This window comes from Montipora capricornis, chromosome 4 (genome assembly GCF_036669925.1).
Source record: "Montipora capricornis isolate CH-2021 chromosome 4, ASM3666992v2, whole genome shotgun sequence".
In the NCBI taxonomy this organism is placed as follows: Eukaryota; Metazoa; Cnidaria; class Anthozoa; order Scleractinia; family Acroporidae; genus Montipora; species Montipora capricornis.
In genome coordinates, this window is record NC_090886.1 from 14,071,777 (window position 1) to 14,089,276 (window position 17,500).

Consider the following 17,500-nt stretch of genomic DNA (forward strand, 5'->3'; position numbering starts at 1 on the left):
CCGATAGTTCGCGAGGACGAACGAAAAGTTCGGGTGTCCCGTGTTCGCAGATGATGATCTGTGAAGAATACGTTTCTGAGGTGAGGTTTTAATTCTTACAACAGTTACTTAACGTAGCTTTCGTATTTTGTTTCTAACCGACCAATTGAGCCCGTTTACGCGTTTAATGAAGCCGCCGTTTTCGAAATAAACAAAGCTTTGCAGTAGCACGTAATTGTCAAACTATAGATGGTTTCACAGTGACATCATCAAATTAGCAAGGTCTTCTGAATTGTCATCTATAGGAGGTTGAAGATACCCGAAAAATAAATCTTTTTCCAAGTTTCCAGTTCCATGACGTCTTTCGTTTCGAAAATGCAGTAATTGTATGAAATACTTGAAACTTCGCACAGTAGGTAAAATTGTTAGTGTACTGTACGTTCTGAGCCTAAAATCAAAACAAGAACAGGCCCAGGCTTACTATGCTTCTAAAAAACGGAAGCCGCCGTAATTACCTAACCGAAAGATTTAAGTATCAATCGTGTTTTTGATGAAAGCACAAAGACTTAATCCCTTCGCGATTTGCCTTACTGGATTTTACAGTAGTTTCAAGATGATGTTTGTAATGAAAACAGGGAGGAGTGTTGCGGACAGTACTTTGTAAAGTAAATCAGCTGTTCGATTACAGTGGTAACTAACGAAGGTCAATCAAATTAACATGTCACAGGCGTTTGGCGCGCCGGAGTGGCCTGAGTTAACTGGATGAAATTATAGAGGACTGTACTGTTTGGGATTTCAAATTGTGGCCGTGGGCCGTATTAACGGGTGACCGCATTAACGAGGGTTTTCTATAAGAGAATGTATGGCCGTTAGGCGGGCTTCCACTGTATTTGATTGAAAAAAATATCTATCCCTATGAATTTAAGCAGTTTTAGCCTTTCAAGTACTAGTACATTAGGAGATGTGTTCATACATTTTATCTCATGAGCGAAAAGTAAGCGCTTTCAAGGCAAAGTAAAGTCCACTTTGATACACCTACAGAAGTAAAAGTTGTATAATTTCAACGCTTCGACAAAGAGCTCGGAAACGATGTACCGCACAGATCTGAGAATTGGAGGTGGTGTCTAAATTTGTTTCCCGCAATATTCCAAGTTATTGGCCTTTTTCATCGAACGTTTCGAATTTATTTTTTTGTTGCGTGACAGTGAAAATGATCTATCGAACGTAAATTGTTCAATGGTCGAAAAACTATCGATATGGAAGCTGTGGTGAATCAATTCCCACAATTCAGCCACCCCTATCCACATGACAGAATATTCTACTTCTTTTCCCCTTGCACATCTCTAAAGGAGTCACATGCGCCTCTCGAGCGCCTATGTTTTAATTTGCCAAGTACGAAACAGACGAAACAAAACAAGTAAATGTTTCTGCAGCCAGTTGCTCATTCATAACAACGCAGATAATGTACCGGTGAAAATCGCTTAATGTTTACGATTGCAAATAAATTCAACAGGAGATATAGCTATAGGGGTAGTATGTCTTGGAACTGGTTGTTTGAATGGAAATTACATGCGCGTTATGTCTATCTTTGCGGGATCTAGTATGTAGCATGACATCAGATAAACTGGTTTCAATTGTAATTAATATGGGTAAGTGAAAAACGGTATTCATCTGCGAAGGTTCCAAATTAAGAGTGTTTTGAAGAACGCGGCCGGTGACCTCCAGCTCTAGGTAACTAACATGAAGATCAAGAAACTAACAATAAAAAGAAAGAAATAGACATCGGTGGATGATGTTCGTACAAAGAACAGCTGAGGCAGAAAGAGACTGAGAAATCTCGGCTATTTATAACATACCGCTGCTGGAAGTTCTGTACTGGCGATTTAGTCATGTTGCCAACAGGCAGGATTATAGTAAATATCTTATTCATAACATTTCTAGACGTCTGAATCCAGCATATTCACGTTTAGCTGCATTGCATTGCGTCATTTGCTATATCGTGGAACATGGGCTTTGAATCAGCAAACGAAATTAAACGAGTCACGCAACCTCGTTCCCAGGGAAGGGAAAAGGTCCTGGGAACGAGGTTGCGAGTCACGCTGAAGCCCCAACGTAGAACCCACTGCACGTTATAAATTCCGATTTTCATCTAATTTTGTTAGACGTGAGGCTGTTTCAAGTCTCTCGCTATCTGAAATCTTCTCCTTCGCGTTTGTGTTTATTTTTTATTGTTGCAGTTGTTTTGTCACAGAGGGAGGTCAAATGTATTGCTCGGAGGGATGTAGTACATTGCTTTTAGCCAATGAAATCACCGCCTCCTAATTCTATTGTCCATTTACTGCACAGAAAACTAAATTCTTCCCAGAATATAACTCGGATACCTTTCAGGTATTCCCAGTAAAAAGTGTATGAGTGGATTGATTGATTTGCTTTCTGGGGTTAGAGGCGTGAGCTAGCGAGCTTAACCTGCGATCAAGCGTACTTTTCTTGAGACAGGCCGCTAAAAAGTACCTTTTCGCACCATGTCTAAGGAAAAGTACGCCTGATCGCAGGTTATAGCAAGCTCCGCTTTTACTCGGCTTGGCTAAATCTATGTATGATGCCCTCATTCTTTGCACCCTATTAGTGCCTATCAATGGACGGACCGCATGCTGGGAAAGCTTATACCAGACTGCTGGGCGCGTCAGCCTCGTTCCAGCGGGGCAGTTGGACCCAGCAAACGGAAGCTGAACTCAAAGATGGCGGCATCTTCTTGCCCAGAAGTTGTTCGGGGCCAAGTATTCGATGTCGGACCACGCTATACAAATCTTAGCTACATAGGAGAAGGAGCTTATGGAATGGTTTGGTAAGGAAAGGCTCTCTGGTCTCTCTATATCCTACACTGGAGCGGTTTAAATGGCGTCCATGAAACGTTCGATTCGATCGGTGTTTGCAGCTTCCAGTTGTAGCCTAATTCATGTTCATTTTCTTCTATATGTAGCTCTGCGCTGGATAATGCTACAGGGCAGAGGGTAGCCATTAAGAAAATTAGCCCCTTTGAGCATCAAACTTACTGTCAAAGGACGCTGAGAGAAATCAAGATTTTACGGCGATTTAAGCACGAAAATGTAGGTAACCTGGCCACGGCACCAGAGCAATGCAAGCTTCCAATGCTCGAGCTGAAAAGTGTTACGCATTTAAAATAATGGCTCGATAATCATTTTATAATTTAAGCTTCTCTGCTGCAATTTTCGCTGTGATTTCTGTAACTTTTCATCATTTTACTGTTATCTTTTGTAGCCGATTTGCTGGGATTGCTCTATTTATCTCCGTTTTGTGTTCACAGATTATTGGAATTATGGATATAATTCGCGCCCCAAACATCGACGATATGAAAGATGTGTATCCTTTGGAAAGTCGCTGAACCAATAGCTCACAAGAAACACTTTTGTTATGGCTGTTGTTTCCAGTTTTCCTTAGGAGGATTCTATATTTTGCAATGAGAAGACTTCCTTTTTCGCTGCACATGTTTCAGTGCAAAGCTATGTACATTTAATACTTGTTGACATCATGCGAGTTTTCAAAAATTTCTTTTTTTTTCCAGGGGCCTTGCGTAGCGCAGTTTACTGTGGTTGTATCAATGTTTTCATTAAACACGATTTACAATGTAGGAATAGCCCAGCGGAAATCCTTGTCTTGGAAATTTTATGTGAGCGATTTTTAATTTAAGACCAGCCGCTTTCCTGTCGTCAACGCTTCCGATATTTTTGCTCCGCAAATGGCCGCTTTCTTTTGCAGCAAACCAGCTGTCACTGCTCTTGTCACGAATTTTGCGTCGACAAAATCACCATTCCCCACAAATTTATTAAGTCGATTTTTAAGATATTTTGCATTCAAATTCTTCAGAACGGCCATTATTTGAACCAGTCGAAGTCCATTCATTGTGTGTGGGTTGTTTGTATTTCTCGTGTTTTTTCAAATTCCGAGTTGTTTATACTGCACTATTCTGATATTATCACTTGCTTTTACTGATATGTCCTGTAGTTATTGTGGTTGAAATTTTAACCAATCACCTGCTTGTCATTTTGTTGAATTTGAGACATGTCATGTTTCAGTATATCTAATTTACATGATTCAAAAGTTAGGCATATTTTTACTCTATGCAACAGTTTTTTTTTTTACTACTAATAAGGTATTTTCATCCTTGACTTCTAATTTAGTTATATTGTTCAGAGTTTAATGGAAACAGATCTTTACAAGTTATTGAAGACACAGAAGTTGAGCAATGATCATGCATGCTACTTCTTGTACCAGATACTGCGTGGGCTGAAGTACATCCACTCTGCCAATGTGCTTCATCGTGATTTGAAGCCAAGCAATTTGCTCCTGAATACCACTTGTGACCTCAAGGTTTGTTAAATTCTCATTATATTTTTTATGTTAACATGACCAAAATTTCTCACAAGGTTTTTCCAAAATAGCAGGGATCCACATTCGCAGTCCTCCAGTCGTCCCAGACGACTTAAAACCCGTGTGGACGAGTATAATTTAATTGATGTCTTTTCATGAATGCCACCAAATGTTATAATATACAGTGTAGAATGTACTTTCGTTCTGATTGCTTTCCGTTCAATGGAAACTTCCAGAAAATAATGAATAAACATGCAGCTTTTTCAGCACTTAAATCTCAAGTCGTCAAGTGCCATCTTTGACCACGCGGTATTTTCCATGAAGCGATTGCAAGTCCAATTTTCATGTATCTTACCGCTGGCATGGTTGTTAGCAAGTCATTTAGCAAAGAACAAAGGGTGACTGGTGGTCTCAGCTGATAATGTGGCTTTAGTTACAAGGTGTTTCGCCACCTCCGGCGAAAAAGAAAAGAAAAAAACAGAACATGCTGCCTACGAACAGGAAAAACACGAAATCTTGGTAGCACTTACACAGGAGCGTCGAAACTTTGGGTCTTTAAATAGTAACTTTGTAAGTCACATTCAAGTGCGTTTTGTCATGGCAGATATAGACCACTGTAAATCGGGTTCCCACTGTGCAAATAACATAATACTCTGGAGTCAGAATTAGTTATTTCTGACAAGAATGCAAAATAAAACGCAAATGCTCAAGTTGCAAGTGATTTTATCGACCATTTTCTGTACTTACGCATTTTTCCCAAGCAACTCATAATTTGTCCGGGCAAGTATATCATAAGACATACTTGCCCGGCAGACAACTTTGATAAAAAATGAATATAGATCCCTGAAATAGTTACGGTTAATAATGTCTAAGGCACCACATTTTTGTCATTATTGTGAAAGGACTACACTGAATTGAGTGTGATGAAAAAAGGATAAGCAAAGTAAATGATGACAGCACTCATCAAGTGATCCTTTTCAGTTGTCTGCTTTCAAATTTGCCACTCAAATTCTTGAACTGATAAACCATCTAAGAGCCAATAATGAAAACAGGGTGTCGTACTTGTAGGTCCAAGTCCCATGGTGGTCACCAAACGGAGTTGTACTGAGTTGTTTCCAATTCAACTTCTCCACTGCACTTGTAAATCGTCAACTGCTCTGTTCCCAGCCAGTTAGGATCTTTATAAATTTTTTTGTATATATTTGCATCAACGTAAAGTATGTTTTCAGTACATGTACGTGTATATTACCGAAAACTCCCCAAATGGAGCCACCAATCAAGTGATTGTTGTGAAATCATAAAAATACTGATCCAAATGGTATTTACAATGGTACAGTCGCAGGTCACATTAAAAAACTTCTTTAGTATGATCAAGTTGTAGAAAAGGCCCAGTAGTGGTGACCTTTGCCAATATACAGCTGCGTACATGTACCTGTAAGTTTCCTCTTCATGTGTTTTTTTTTTTTTGTCCTTCTCAGATTTGTGACTTTGGCTTAGCTCGTGTTGCTGATCCCGATCATGATCACACTGGTTTCCTCACTGAATATGTTGCTACACGGTGGTACAGAGCACCAGAGATCATGCTCAATTCCAAAGGATATAGCAAGGCTATTGACATCTGGTCTGTGGGCTGCATTCTTGCCGAGATGTTGTCAAATCGACCTTTGTTTCCGGGAAAACACTGTATCCTTTGCTTCCTTCGATGGGTAATGTTGGAGACACAGGTGCCGTTGTTATGCGTTCATATTGTACCAGTAGTTTGAGACGTGGCTTTGCCATTGTGTGGTCTTGCAGAACCAAGCACTTTTACTTTGGTGTACTGTATATCATTGTGTCAGGCATTCTAGTACACTGTAGATTCAAGTATTGTAGCTCCTTAGTCCATGTTGTGAGAGGTGTAAAGTAGGCATCAGTGCACCTCCGGTAGCCAGCCAGGTTTCTGCCATTTGTCTCTGTGTCTCGCTCCACCCTGGATGTACATTGTACGCCAAAATAACAAACTACTCTGTGTCACCCTGTATCGGAGTAGCCTAAAGCAGAGTTCGGGTTTGGGTTCAATAATATGCTGCCTCTCATTAGCTTTATGAAGCTGGAACTAGAAGATTGACCTCAGTTCATCTGAGTTTCCTGATTCCGGCACCACTTTTAGGGCTGCCAGTATGGTAAGAAGATGCCGGGCACCTAAGGAAAGAAGTCAGCTGTACATTTCTGATAGTGATTGTTTTTATTAATAACCCCTTCATGAACTTCACCCAGGTGGTTACCTTATGGCTGTCATTTATACACGTACATGTATTATGTGACCAATGCCTACATAGTAGGAAAAGGCAAGGATAGTCTATTTCAAAATTATTTTGAATTAGACCCTGGATTGAAGCCAAAGTTGCCAATTTTACTTCCCATAAGACTGAAAAACTAATTTTTCTATGGATCTCACCATTAGCCTACTGCTGGCTAGTATGCTTGGCTGAAAGAGACCATTTCACTACTTAAATTTAGCCAAACACCAAAGTTCTAAGGTATTTATGGAGTCTATCTGAAAGAAATTAATCAATGTGGCTTTGAGCAAGCTGGCTTGCTTTTTAATGTTTGTCCTTTTTTTTGTTTGTTTTTTTTTGTTTTTTTTTTTTTTTTTTTGTTTTTGTTTTGTTTTGTTTTGTTTTTTTTTTTTGGGGGGGGGGGTGGGGGCACCTCTCTGTTTTTCCCATGCTAGTCTTTCATGATGGTGTTAAGAACAGTGGCTTTTGAAGAAGACAGAGCATATGAGCTCTTCTCTAATATGTGAGTACAACAATATTATTATTATTTATCTGACTGACGTACAACATGTAGAGTTTCCTTGACAAGATTATACCAGACCTAGATCAGCTTAACCACATTTTGGGAGTTCTGGGTTCACCATCACAAGAAGATTTGCAGTGTATTATGAATGAGAAGGTAATGAATGCTGTGTAATAGTTTTAACCCTTTCACTCCTGTGTGGTTCCCCATTGACGAGTAAAATCGTCTGGCGTTAGACAGAGTAAAATCTATAAGTGTCAGTCTTGGGAGTGAAAGGGTTAATTTATCCTTCCTTAGGTGGTGTGGACATTAAATGCAAAAACACTGTAGATCAAGTTCTCCTAACGAGGCAGTTTGTTGAGAGCTGCCGTGCGACTTTACACAAATGAATGTAAATAAATTATCTTGGAGCCATTCTAGGTAATAATCATTATAAAAGAAGTTACAGTACTCTTATTGTTATTTTCAGGCCCGCAGTTACATTCAGTCATTAGCCTACAAACCAAATGTTCCTTGGGAAAGAATTTTCGCTAATGCTGACAGAAAAGGTACTGGATAGCACAGTTTGTGGTCCATATGTGGGTCCTGAACAAAAATTACTGTAGGTGCTTTTTGCTTTAAGTAAATAATGTATATAATGTAATTATGTTCTTTGTCGTTGGGAATGGTTTATTCAATATGATATTTTTATTGACATTATTAACCTTCCTTGGCACCACAATGGAGACCCAGGGAACGAGGTTGTCTTGGTCTTTGGACGCATTCTTTAATGTTGACACTGTGGCTGTCAACAGTATTAATTTATGGTCACATTGTAAACGTACACCCCAAGTTGCTTTGACCCTGTCCCTCTTGAAAGTGAGCCTTCTAGATTTTACCATCTCTAGCACCAGATGATTTAACTTGTCAATCTGGGGCACTTTGGATGTGAATGAGTTATCAACATTTTGGCCCACTGAAACCCTTTGTCCCTCTCTTCATAGGGGCTGCATCATGATTGTGAAGTTGATTTTGTATAGTTTTACCAATAGGGCTTTTGCAACAAACGATCATAATTATGGTACAAAATCCGCCATGCTGGAGGGCAAGCTCATTATTATTCCCCCACTGGGACATTAAAACAGAGACCTGAACCAGTCAAGCTTGACTTGCCTTTGTTTTAATGTCCCAGTGGGGGAATAATCATGAGCTTGCCCTCCAGCATGGCGGATTTTGTACCATGTGATCGTTTGTTGCAAAAGGTTTATTACTCACTCCTACTCACTATGCAACTTAACATTTAAAGTGCCTATCAGCTCAACAAACTTTTCCACTTTGTTAATTTTCCGAAATCGTCCCAAATTTGGAACCTTTATATTGACACCTCAGTTTTAATTTGGCTTTTGTTTCTTGAGGTGATAGGCACTTAAAACAGAAGTTATTTTTAAAAACACAACTCAGCTTCAAGATAAAAAATGCCTGTAGAGCATACATGATTAAAGTTTCAAACAAAAGACTTTGAGAAACTTTTCGGCTGAACAGTTTTCAAAAACTGGCCAATTGCAATCCATTTCAATCTTCTTCAATTTTGCCCATCCCTGCCTCGTTTTGTATTTTCTGTTTCATTCAAACCTTCCTTCAATGGCTTTTTTTAGTTAATTACAGTACATTTTGCTTGATTTGGTTGCCAGTTCCCAATTGCGGAATTTGGCAAAATTTTGTGGCAGAGCCCCCTAACGTATTTTCATCACGTGTGATTTCTGCTTTGCCCTCTTCTTTTTCAGCGTGATTTTTCTTGTTTTATAAGAAGATCAACAGTGTCTTCTTTGTTTCTTTTTAGCTCTTGATCTGCTAGATAAGATGTTGACCTTTAATCCTGACAGGAGAATCACAATAGAAGAGGCTCTTGCACATCCTTACCTAGAGCAGTACTATGATCCAGCAGACGAGGTACAGTGGGTTTCTTATCACCTCTAGAACAATGAATCGTCTTTATGACACTCCTACCTGAGTTTTTTGACAGTAATTACAGAGGTCTACTGAAATTTTAAAGTAGGAGGCCCAACTTTAACCCGGCCTAAGCTGGAGCAAATACGGTTATTACCCACTGGAAATTATCATGAAATCGAAACCTTCCTCAAGCCAAACAAACCTGATTGTGTTCTTCAAATACCTGGCTACACGTTTTTCATGAAAGATCGACAGGGATTGAAGAAAGGCGGCGAAATTCTCTCTTGTATCGCTGACAGACTTGTTGAAGAATTACAAGCAAGTTGAAGCAAGCAAGTTGAAGAATTACAAGCCTGGATGAAAACGAACTCGAAACCATTTGGTTACAATCCATCCATACAAATCAAATCGTCCGGTACTCATAGGAGCTGTTTACCGCCAACCTTCATCAACTGCATTTAAGGAACCAAGAATTACATTTTTGGGGGGAATTTAACATGAACTTCTTCGACCGTGCACATAAAAAACATCGATTAGCGAAAGCTTTTAGATGCTTAAATTTGAATCAACTCGTAAATGAAGTTACACGTCCTGTGAGCTCTACATGTCTTGATCATATCTAGACAACGCATCCGAGTTTCCTTGCTAATATTTCTGTGCCAAACATTGGTCTTTCGGACCATCTACCGGTATTTATTCGACGAAAATGCACTAGAAAGCAGAAAGATCAAATTCACAGTATCAATCCACCCCATGGGACGCTGCGTTTGTTTTCGATGAGATAAATGATGTTCGGAGTTCAATGCTTAATGATGTTCTAGACCAACACATTGCACTTAAATCTAAACGTGTCAAAAGACTCAATCAACCCGTCTGGATGACAAAGGAGGTTTTTCATTCCATGAAAACAAGGGATAAGTTGTTGAAAACGGCGCAAATCTCGAATTTGCAGGGGATTTGCACACGTTCTACGCATGCGAAAGGTCAAACCACAAATCTTATTAGAAAAACAAAAAGAAGTTTTTTTCGTGAAAAGAAAGACGAGAATAAAGGAAACCCGAAAGGAGTCTGGAAAGCTCTAAAATCTCAGAGCGTGATAAGTAAACCTCGAGTCCGTATCAATGAAATAGCTACAGAAAATGGAATTACCAACGACGAAGCCGTCATTGCAAACAAGCTAAATGAATACTTTGTTAACATTCTAGAACAAACAACAATGATGCTGGCGTAGACTTTGATCATACAAAACTGACAAACTTTGTTCATTCAAGATTTAAATACGCCTAAGCAAACCATTGATATTATAGATAAAATCTCTAGTAACAAGGCCTCTGGGTACGATGGCATGAGCGTACGCGTACTTAAGAAAATTATACAGGTGTTTGCAAACCCCGTGTGCAAACTACATTGGAAAATAGCTAAAGTCAGACCACTGCCCAAGGGCGGAGCACGGAATGATATCAACAACTATCGCCCGATATCTGTTTTACCTGTCCTCTCGAAAATTCTCGAAAAGCACCTGGCCAGTTCTCTCTCTCAAAATTCTTATGTAATAACTTATTATACGAGCTGCAATCAGCCTTTAGGTGAGGACACTCAACTGAAACAGCTCTGATCAGACTTACGGATCAGAGTCTAATGAACATTGACAATGACGAAGTGACTGGTGTGGTTTTTATAGATTTCCGAAAAGCTTTTGATGTTTGATGGATCATGAACTTCTTCTAAAAAAAGCTGTTGATCTACGGCGCTACTCCTTCTTCTGTTGCCTGGTTCAAATCCTACCTGTCTGAGAGGAAACAGTTTATTTCGTTAGGGAAAACTACGTCTGAACAGTTGACGGTAAAGCAAGAGGTGCCCCAAGGGTCAATTCTAGGTCCGGTGCTTTTCCTTTTGTTCGTCAACGATATTCCTCTTCACGTTCGAAAGTCAACTATGGACATTTATGCAGACGATACCACCTTGTCTTCGAGTTCAAACTGGAAAACCATACAATCATTAAATCAAACATTGACACTATATATATCTGAGAAAAGTAGAGAGATGGGCCAGAGAAAACAAAATGTATATGAATATGCAAAAAACAAAAGCTTTGTTGGTAATTGGGAAGCGCCTACGGAAGCGCATAGTTCAAGATTCAGGAAAACTGGAAGTAAAAACGGATAACGCAGAAATTGTAAACGTTAAAAACCATAAACTTCTTTGTATGATCATCAATGAAGATCTAACTTACGAGGTGCATGTTGACGAACTTTGCAATAAACTTTCTAAGCGACTTGGCCTCTTTCGCCATATTAGCCCCTACTTAAAGAAAAATCTGAGAATAATCTATTTTAACGCAACAATAAAACCGCTCATGATATATGCAAGCCAAGTATGGACATTGTGCAACAAAGAGGCACTCGAGAGAGTTCTCCGCATGTAGAAACGGGCCGCACGAGTTATTCTTGAAGCACAACACTCTAGTCGAAGAGTAACATTGTTTAACAACTTAAGCTGGATCCCTTTTTGTAATGAAGCATATAGACCTTATTTATAAATGGTGGTCAATTTATAATTCTTTTGTCCAAGTGAAAATTAGCCTACCAAGCCTCGTTACCATACAGTGAATTGAAAAGAATTCTTGCTCTAAAATGAGGCTTGGAAGGCTAATTTGCACTTGGACAAAAGAATTATAAATGTGACCGCCATTTATGAATAAGGTCTATACATTGTATAAAGCGATGTGAAGGGGCCTATAAACGGATAAATGGTACTGTACCCGACTCTTTAAACACATCCCTTAGGAAAAGTCCGATTTTCACTCAAGAACCACGAGAAATTGTAATTTAAATTTATTGTGCCCCCCCCCCCCCCCCCCCCCCAAATAAGTCTTTGAAATCCTTTAAGGCTGATTTATGGAAAACAGTACTAAATTCTCGGCAGACAAAGGGATCGTTTGATAAAAATTAATGACGATAGATAGATGTTTCTGCATGCCTTTCGTTTTTAAATCGATTTGTCTAGTTATTAAATTCTAGGAGTATTTTTTGTTTTTTGTTATATTGTAAATGGTATCTATTGTTAATGTAGTTTTTATGCATTGTATTTTTAGATGGCCACAAGTTCATCAGTAATATTAGTTACTGTCACGTGTTACCCTCGTAAAATATTAAGTCTCTCTCTCTCAGTTTCTCTCTCATTGACTCCTGTCTTTTATTCGCGTTGTTTTAGCCTATTGCTGAGGAACCATTTAGATTTGAAACTGAACTGGATGATCTTCCAAAGGAGAAATTGAAAGGTACAAATACAGTAGTTTGTAATGTAGTATCTAATAATGCGGACATGCGACACTATGGTTAGCTTGTGCTAACAGTAACATTGGTTAAAATGTCACTGAAAACACCCACAATCCCGGAATAATTACATTGGGAAACTACAGTCGAACCCCACTTTACGGACAGTTCTCTTTGTCCCTGGGGAAAGCCCAAATATGTATTTCTTTCAAACTTCAACCCGCTTAATACGGACACCCATTAATACAGACAACGGACACTTATTGCTTCCCCATCAACTAATTCTGATAGGAAGTCAACCTCGCTAATACGGACACTCTCGTCAACTTTTTCTTTAGTGAGCTTTATCTTTAGTGAAGGGACATTTTTGCTAAAGTACTGTGTATCAGTCCATGTGTAACTGTGCTGTGCATAAAGGAAAAAAGGAAACTAAAATGCTTCGTACCATTCTTACAGAATTAGCCCATGCAATAATAAATAATGCACACTGCTATACGTGAGCGACTTAATTGTTTGTGTTCTTTTAGACTTAGCTACGGAAAATGGCTACTTTGTACGCTACAGACGTTCAGTTTCTTGATGTTAATGATTTGTTTCATATGTTTTGACGTTTTCCTCCAATAAGATGTCTACACGGTGTCACCACTGAACATGCATGTTTTACTTAATTTACACAACTCGCACTGCCCGGCCGCTTAATACGGACACCCCTTTAATACGGACACTATCCATGGTCCCTTCGGTGTCCGTATTAACGGGGTTCGACTATACACCGCGTGCCTTTCTCTCTCTCTACCATCTCATTCCTCTGCCACCACTCCCTCCTCCCCCAGTCAGTGTTGGCCCCAAACGAGGTCATGTCATACGAAGAAGCACTTGAAAGCGCTGGGCGCAATCAACATTGACTGAAGGAAGGGGGGAGGGGGGGGGGGAGGTATGGGAAGGCAAGCTTTGCCGTGAAATATATTTTGCGTCGCACAATTGCCTAAAAAAGGTTGATGTATCCGAATCCATTTGTGTAGCATTGTAGGTACAGTCAACATGTTAACATTTCACGTCATCACAGTTATTGTTACTTATCCAGCAAGATTTATTCAATAACTGATATCAGCTTTTAAACATTCCTAAACTTTACCTTCCCTTTCCTGTCATGCAAGTCCTGTTTGCGACATTTTAGCCTTATGGGTCACTCCAATAGCCTAGAGTGGCTAGTGGACAAAACTTTTGTTGGACCCTGCAGCTATGGGTAAGGCTGTAAAAAATGCAACAACCGTCTCTATTGGCTCAAGTGCCAAGCAGACTGTAGCCAGAGTCTGTAACTAGAAGAGTTGCAAAATTACTGTGTGTGGAAAAATGATTGTTTTTTACAAAGAAAGGAACGTCTTTTTATTGCATATTTGCAGAGCTAATATTTCACGAAACTGCTCATTACCCTGGCTCGCCACGCCTCCCCGGCCAGTTTCATGGTTAAAGGAGCACTGCAACAGAGAAAATGAAACATTGGAGGAGAGGTGAGCTGTTTGTAGCTCAGTTGTTGTTTCATTAGCTTTCGACCTCGTCACTCTTCAGTATTTGCCACCTTAAGAATTAATAATAATAATAATAATAATAATTTTTAGTGGAAATGAATTGTAAACAGGTTTTAATAGTCTTTTTTCCTTGTTCTTTTTACTTCTAACTTGTAAATAGCAATTTGCTTGGAATATGTTAATAAAGGATTATTATGTTAAATAATAATAATAATAATAATAATAATAATAATAATAATAATAATAATAATAATAGAAAATTTACAGTACAAGGCAAATTACCGTTCGTAGACTGCCGTGGTCTATGTTAAATCTAAAACAAGCGAAAGAACCACGTACCGTTGGAAACCAATCAAGGGGAGTTGATAAGGTAGTTGATAATGAGGTATTTTGAAAGAAGTAGTTGGTTGTTACACGTGAAACAAAAATATTATAAATACAGGAATCATAATTCACAAAACGAGAACAAAATTAAGCCAGAAAATCTGTGAAAATGTTTGTTACCTACATGTAGCATTTAAAAATAATTTATCATGATATATAATTACGTACGTGTACATGTGTAATCTCTCCAGTTCGTTGAATTCACGCACGACAATATTGTTACCTCCGTTCAGTTTCCAAGCTGTTTTAAGCTGTTTTTCTTTTCTTTTCTTTCTTTTTTTTTTCAGGATTGCAATCTGTACATCTGCGATTAATCAACGCACTATCAACATCAATATTAAAAATTTATAGTTTTTCATCAAGAGAATGAAGTCCATGACTCTATATAACTAGTATTCTGCAGAAAATTTCAGATTAAATGATAACTATACGTAATGATAATTTAATGATTTTTTCCATCTTTGTAGCGCTGTATCCAACTTGTGTAATAATGGCCAGATTAGGCCTGATAAATTGTCAGTAACGTTTTCCTGATCTTTGGTCAGTAAGTTGGATTTCTTCCATATCTTCAAATATTTTTTTTAAAACAGTCCCTGGCAGTGTGAAGATTTCTTATAGGTGGGCAGACACGCGGGGTCTTGTTGCCGGGACATGGTGCAGCGACATGTTGCAGTGACAAAATGGTGTGTAGTACACACTGAGGCGATACGCATTAGGGTAGTGCCTGCTACACACGTTTTTTGTCGCTGCAGCCTGTTGCTGCAACATGTCCATGCAGGGTGATCTTTTTTTGTACAACATTTAAGGCCACACTGTTAGACTGCCTTTGTAATATATTCCATGTGTTAAAGACCGTTTCATCTACATGTACACACACTAATTCTGGAACAACCTTGTACAGCATAACAAACAGCACCGCAGGAGTATTTCGTAGCTTTCATTAGAGAGTTTTAACACCCCGTTTACTTCAAACCTTAAACAGCTGTCAACTGCTCGTCATAAGAACATGAAGATTTAGTTATCATAACTTCTTTTTCTTTTGAGGAGATACTGTACTGGATGTCAGTAGCGAAAGGGAAAAAAATAAGCGTGAATCAACAAGATTCTTTGATTTATAGAAAAATGCAAATTTCAACCTAACGTTTACTGTAGAAGACTTCACCCACAGCTCTTAGAGTAAAATTGCCTTGTACAGTACAATAAACATCTTCACAAGCAATTCATGCCCACTCCTAATAAGGTATAGAGTTCAATGAATCTTTGTATAAGGGTTCTCTCATAGAGTACGTTCCCTGAGAAAGCTCAGCAATCGGACCATATTCTACAGCAAAGACCTCATCACTTCATTGTGAACTTTGCCACGTGGTGTGAATTTCTACTAGACGGAAATTGCACAAACTGTTTCTTGCTGTTTTATTTTTTGCCCTAACTGGGGAAGAAAATGAGCTGTAGCTTTCATTCAATTGGTAACCCTTTTAAAGTTAGGATCAATTTGTACAATACAATTTTCATTTGCGAATTTGCTCAGTACGTATTTGATTCAATGCTCAAACGCTATGATCTTGTTTGAAGGATCATAGCACCAGAGGCATTATTCAGTGAGATCTATTTGAAAAGGTCCGGTCTACGATTGAACTTGCCTCACACCGGCCCCCAAGGGACGGTATTCTCCTCCCTGAATGGTCACGGCTTTTACCTCGCTAAGGTTTGAGCAATTTCAAGGATTTGACAAAGGTTACTGCTAGTTTATTCGCTTCATTAAAATTAACCAAACTCCGCCGAATGACTAATGATACTGAAGTAGTGATTAAAGTAAATAATGTAAATCACTGCTTTTTTTTTTTTTTTTTCGTGATAAAATAGTCAGTTTCTAAATGCTGTTAAAGGATATCCGGGAAAATAACAAGATCTCTGGCCCTTCACGGTCCCAACACACTTCGTTTATTGGCGACTTGTGGATGAAGTAGGCGAAGTTGCATTTTGTTGAAATTAAGAAGATAAAATGGGCAAAGTAAGTAACTTAAGTAGTCAATAGAAAAAGGGATTATAGGCGTGGAAAATTAAAGATATTTTCAGCGGGTTATCAAAATTTAATCTATGAAGTGCCTTTGGGCCCTTGACAATTAGCAAAGTGTACTTATTAGATTGTGTGTGCCCTTTAGTACCCGCGCTTTGAAGCTAAAAGCGGTAACAGAGACGCCTGGACAAGCTAAAAATAACAGCGGTTAACAATGTATGTCTTTGTATGGATCAAGAGTTTCAATTAAACTTTGTTTAAAAAAAAAATAGTAACTCGAATGATTCTCAATTATATCGTTGAACGGAATTCTTACGAGTTGCTTGTGAAAAGCGATGGGTTCAAACAGCTTTTTTACGAAGCAAGAATTTTCTGTTCTCTTGCCCAGAGGTGTTGTCTAGGTTCAGCTGGCTTCCCATCTTCTTTATCGAAACCTTCCCTGCAGGTTCGCACTGGAGGATAAAGATGGGCACTTACGATTGGGTGCCGACCAACTGTCTCAACCAAAACAAGCCATTTTCTGTACCGGTTTCGACTTAAAGTGCTTATCACCTCAACACACTTTCCACTATATTTATTCTCAGAAATCATCCCAAATACATCGTGTTGTTTTTAGAACATTTAGATTGAAATTTCGCTCTTTCATTGGCTTTGAAAAACGGGAAAAGTGGTCATACCGTGATTAATAACCGAGCAATGAAGGGGAATGGGTTCGATACCGGGTTGACGTCACAAATTAATTTGCATCGCTGTTTTCAAAGAACTATTTCAATGCAAATTAATTTGTGACGTCAACCCGGTATCGAACCCATTCTCCTTCATTGCTCGGTTATGGATCAGAGTATGATCACTTTTCCCGTCTTTGAAAGTCAATAAAAAGGTGAAATTTCTATCAAAAGGTTCTAAAAACAACACGATGTATTTGGGACGATTTCGGAGAATAAACAAAGTGAAAAAGTGTGTTGAGGTGATAGGCACTTTAACTGTCTTCTACAAAGGAATGTTTACAGTTTCAGCTTGTCCGGTGGCGTGAACTCCGTTCGACTAAATGCATTAACTTGTGCGATTACAATTTACCATATGCCATAAAATTAACAATTAGTGTTTGCGTCGGTACTTCATCGATTGATTAATTGACAAGTAGTTCGTATTTTCAATCACAAAGTGTTCTTGTTTTCCAGCGAAATCGTTTGGTATTTCTTTTCAATATCCAAATG

The 17,500-nt window shown here is 38.8% G+C and overlaps 1 protein-coding gene and 1 long non-coding RNA gene across 2 annotated transcripts; both read left to right on the forward strand.

Annotated features, from left to right (window-relative positions):
* The first annotated feature begins 2,665 nt into the window (after positions 1–2,665).
* Positions 2,666–16,552, forward strand: LOC138045606 (mitogen-activated protein kinase 1-like). Its single transcript, XM_068892165.1, has 11 exons — positions 2,666–2,824; positions 2,960–3,086; positions 3,305–3,360; positions 4,179–4,368; positions 5,847–6,051; positions 7,226–7,305; positions 7,619–7,697; positions 8,969–9,078; positions 12,292–12,358; positions 13,757–13,864; positions 14,554–16,552. Exons 1-10 carry the CDS (start codon positions 2,718–2,720, stop codon positions 13,822–13,824), a joined length of 1,089 nt encoding a protein of 362 aa, XP_068748266.1. The 5' UTR covers positions 2,666–2,717; the 3' UTR covers positions 13,825–13,864; positions 14,554–16,552.
* Positions 9,087–11,353, forward strand: LOC138045607 (uncharacterized). Its single transcript, XR_011131626.1, has 2 exons — positions 9,087–9,381; positions 9,412–11,353. It is a non-coding gene; the product is annotated as an uncharacterized lncRNA (long non-coding RNA).
* Positions 16,553–17,500: the final 948 nt, after the last annotated feature.

Excerpts from the sequence above, each read along its gene's own strand:
- LOC138045606 (XM_068892165.1), top strand. The coding sequence starts at position 2,718 with ATGGCGGCATCTTCTTGCCCAGAAGTTGTTCGGGGCCAAGTATTCGAT. Across the intron at positions 2,825-2,959 it reads GGAGCTTATGGAATGGTTTG|CTCTGCGCTGGATAATGCTA; the intron begins GTAAGGAAAGGC and ends TTCTATATGTAG. Across the intron at positions 7,306-7,618 it reads AGTGTATTATGAATGAGAAG|GCCCGCAGTTACATTCAGTC; the intron begins GTAATGAATGCT and ends TGTTATTTTCAG.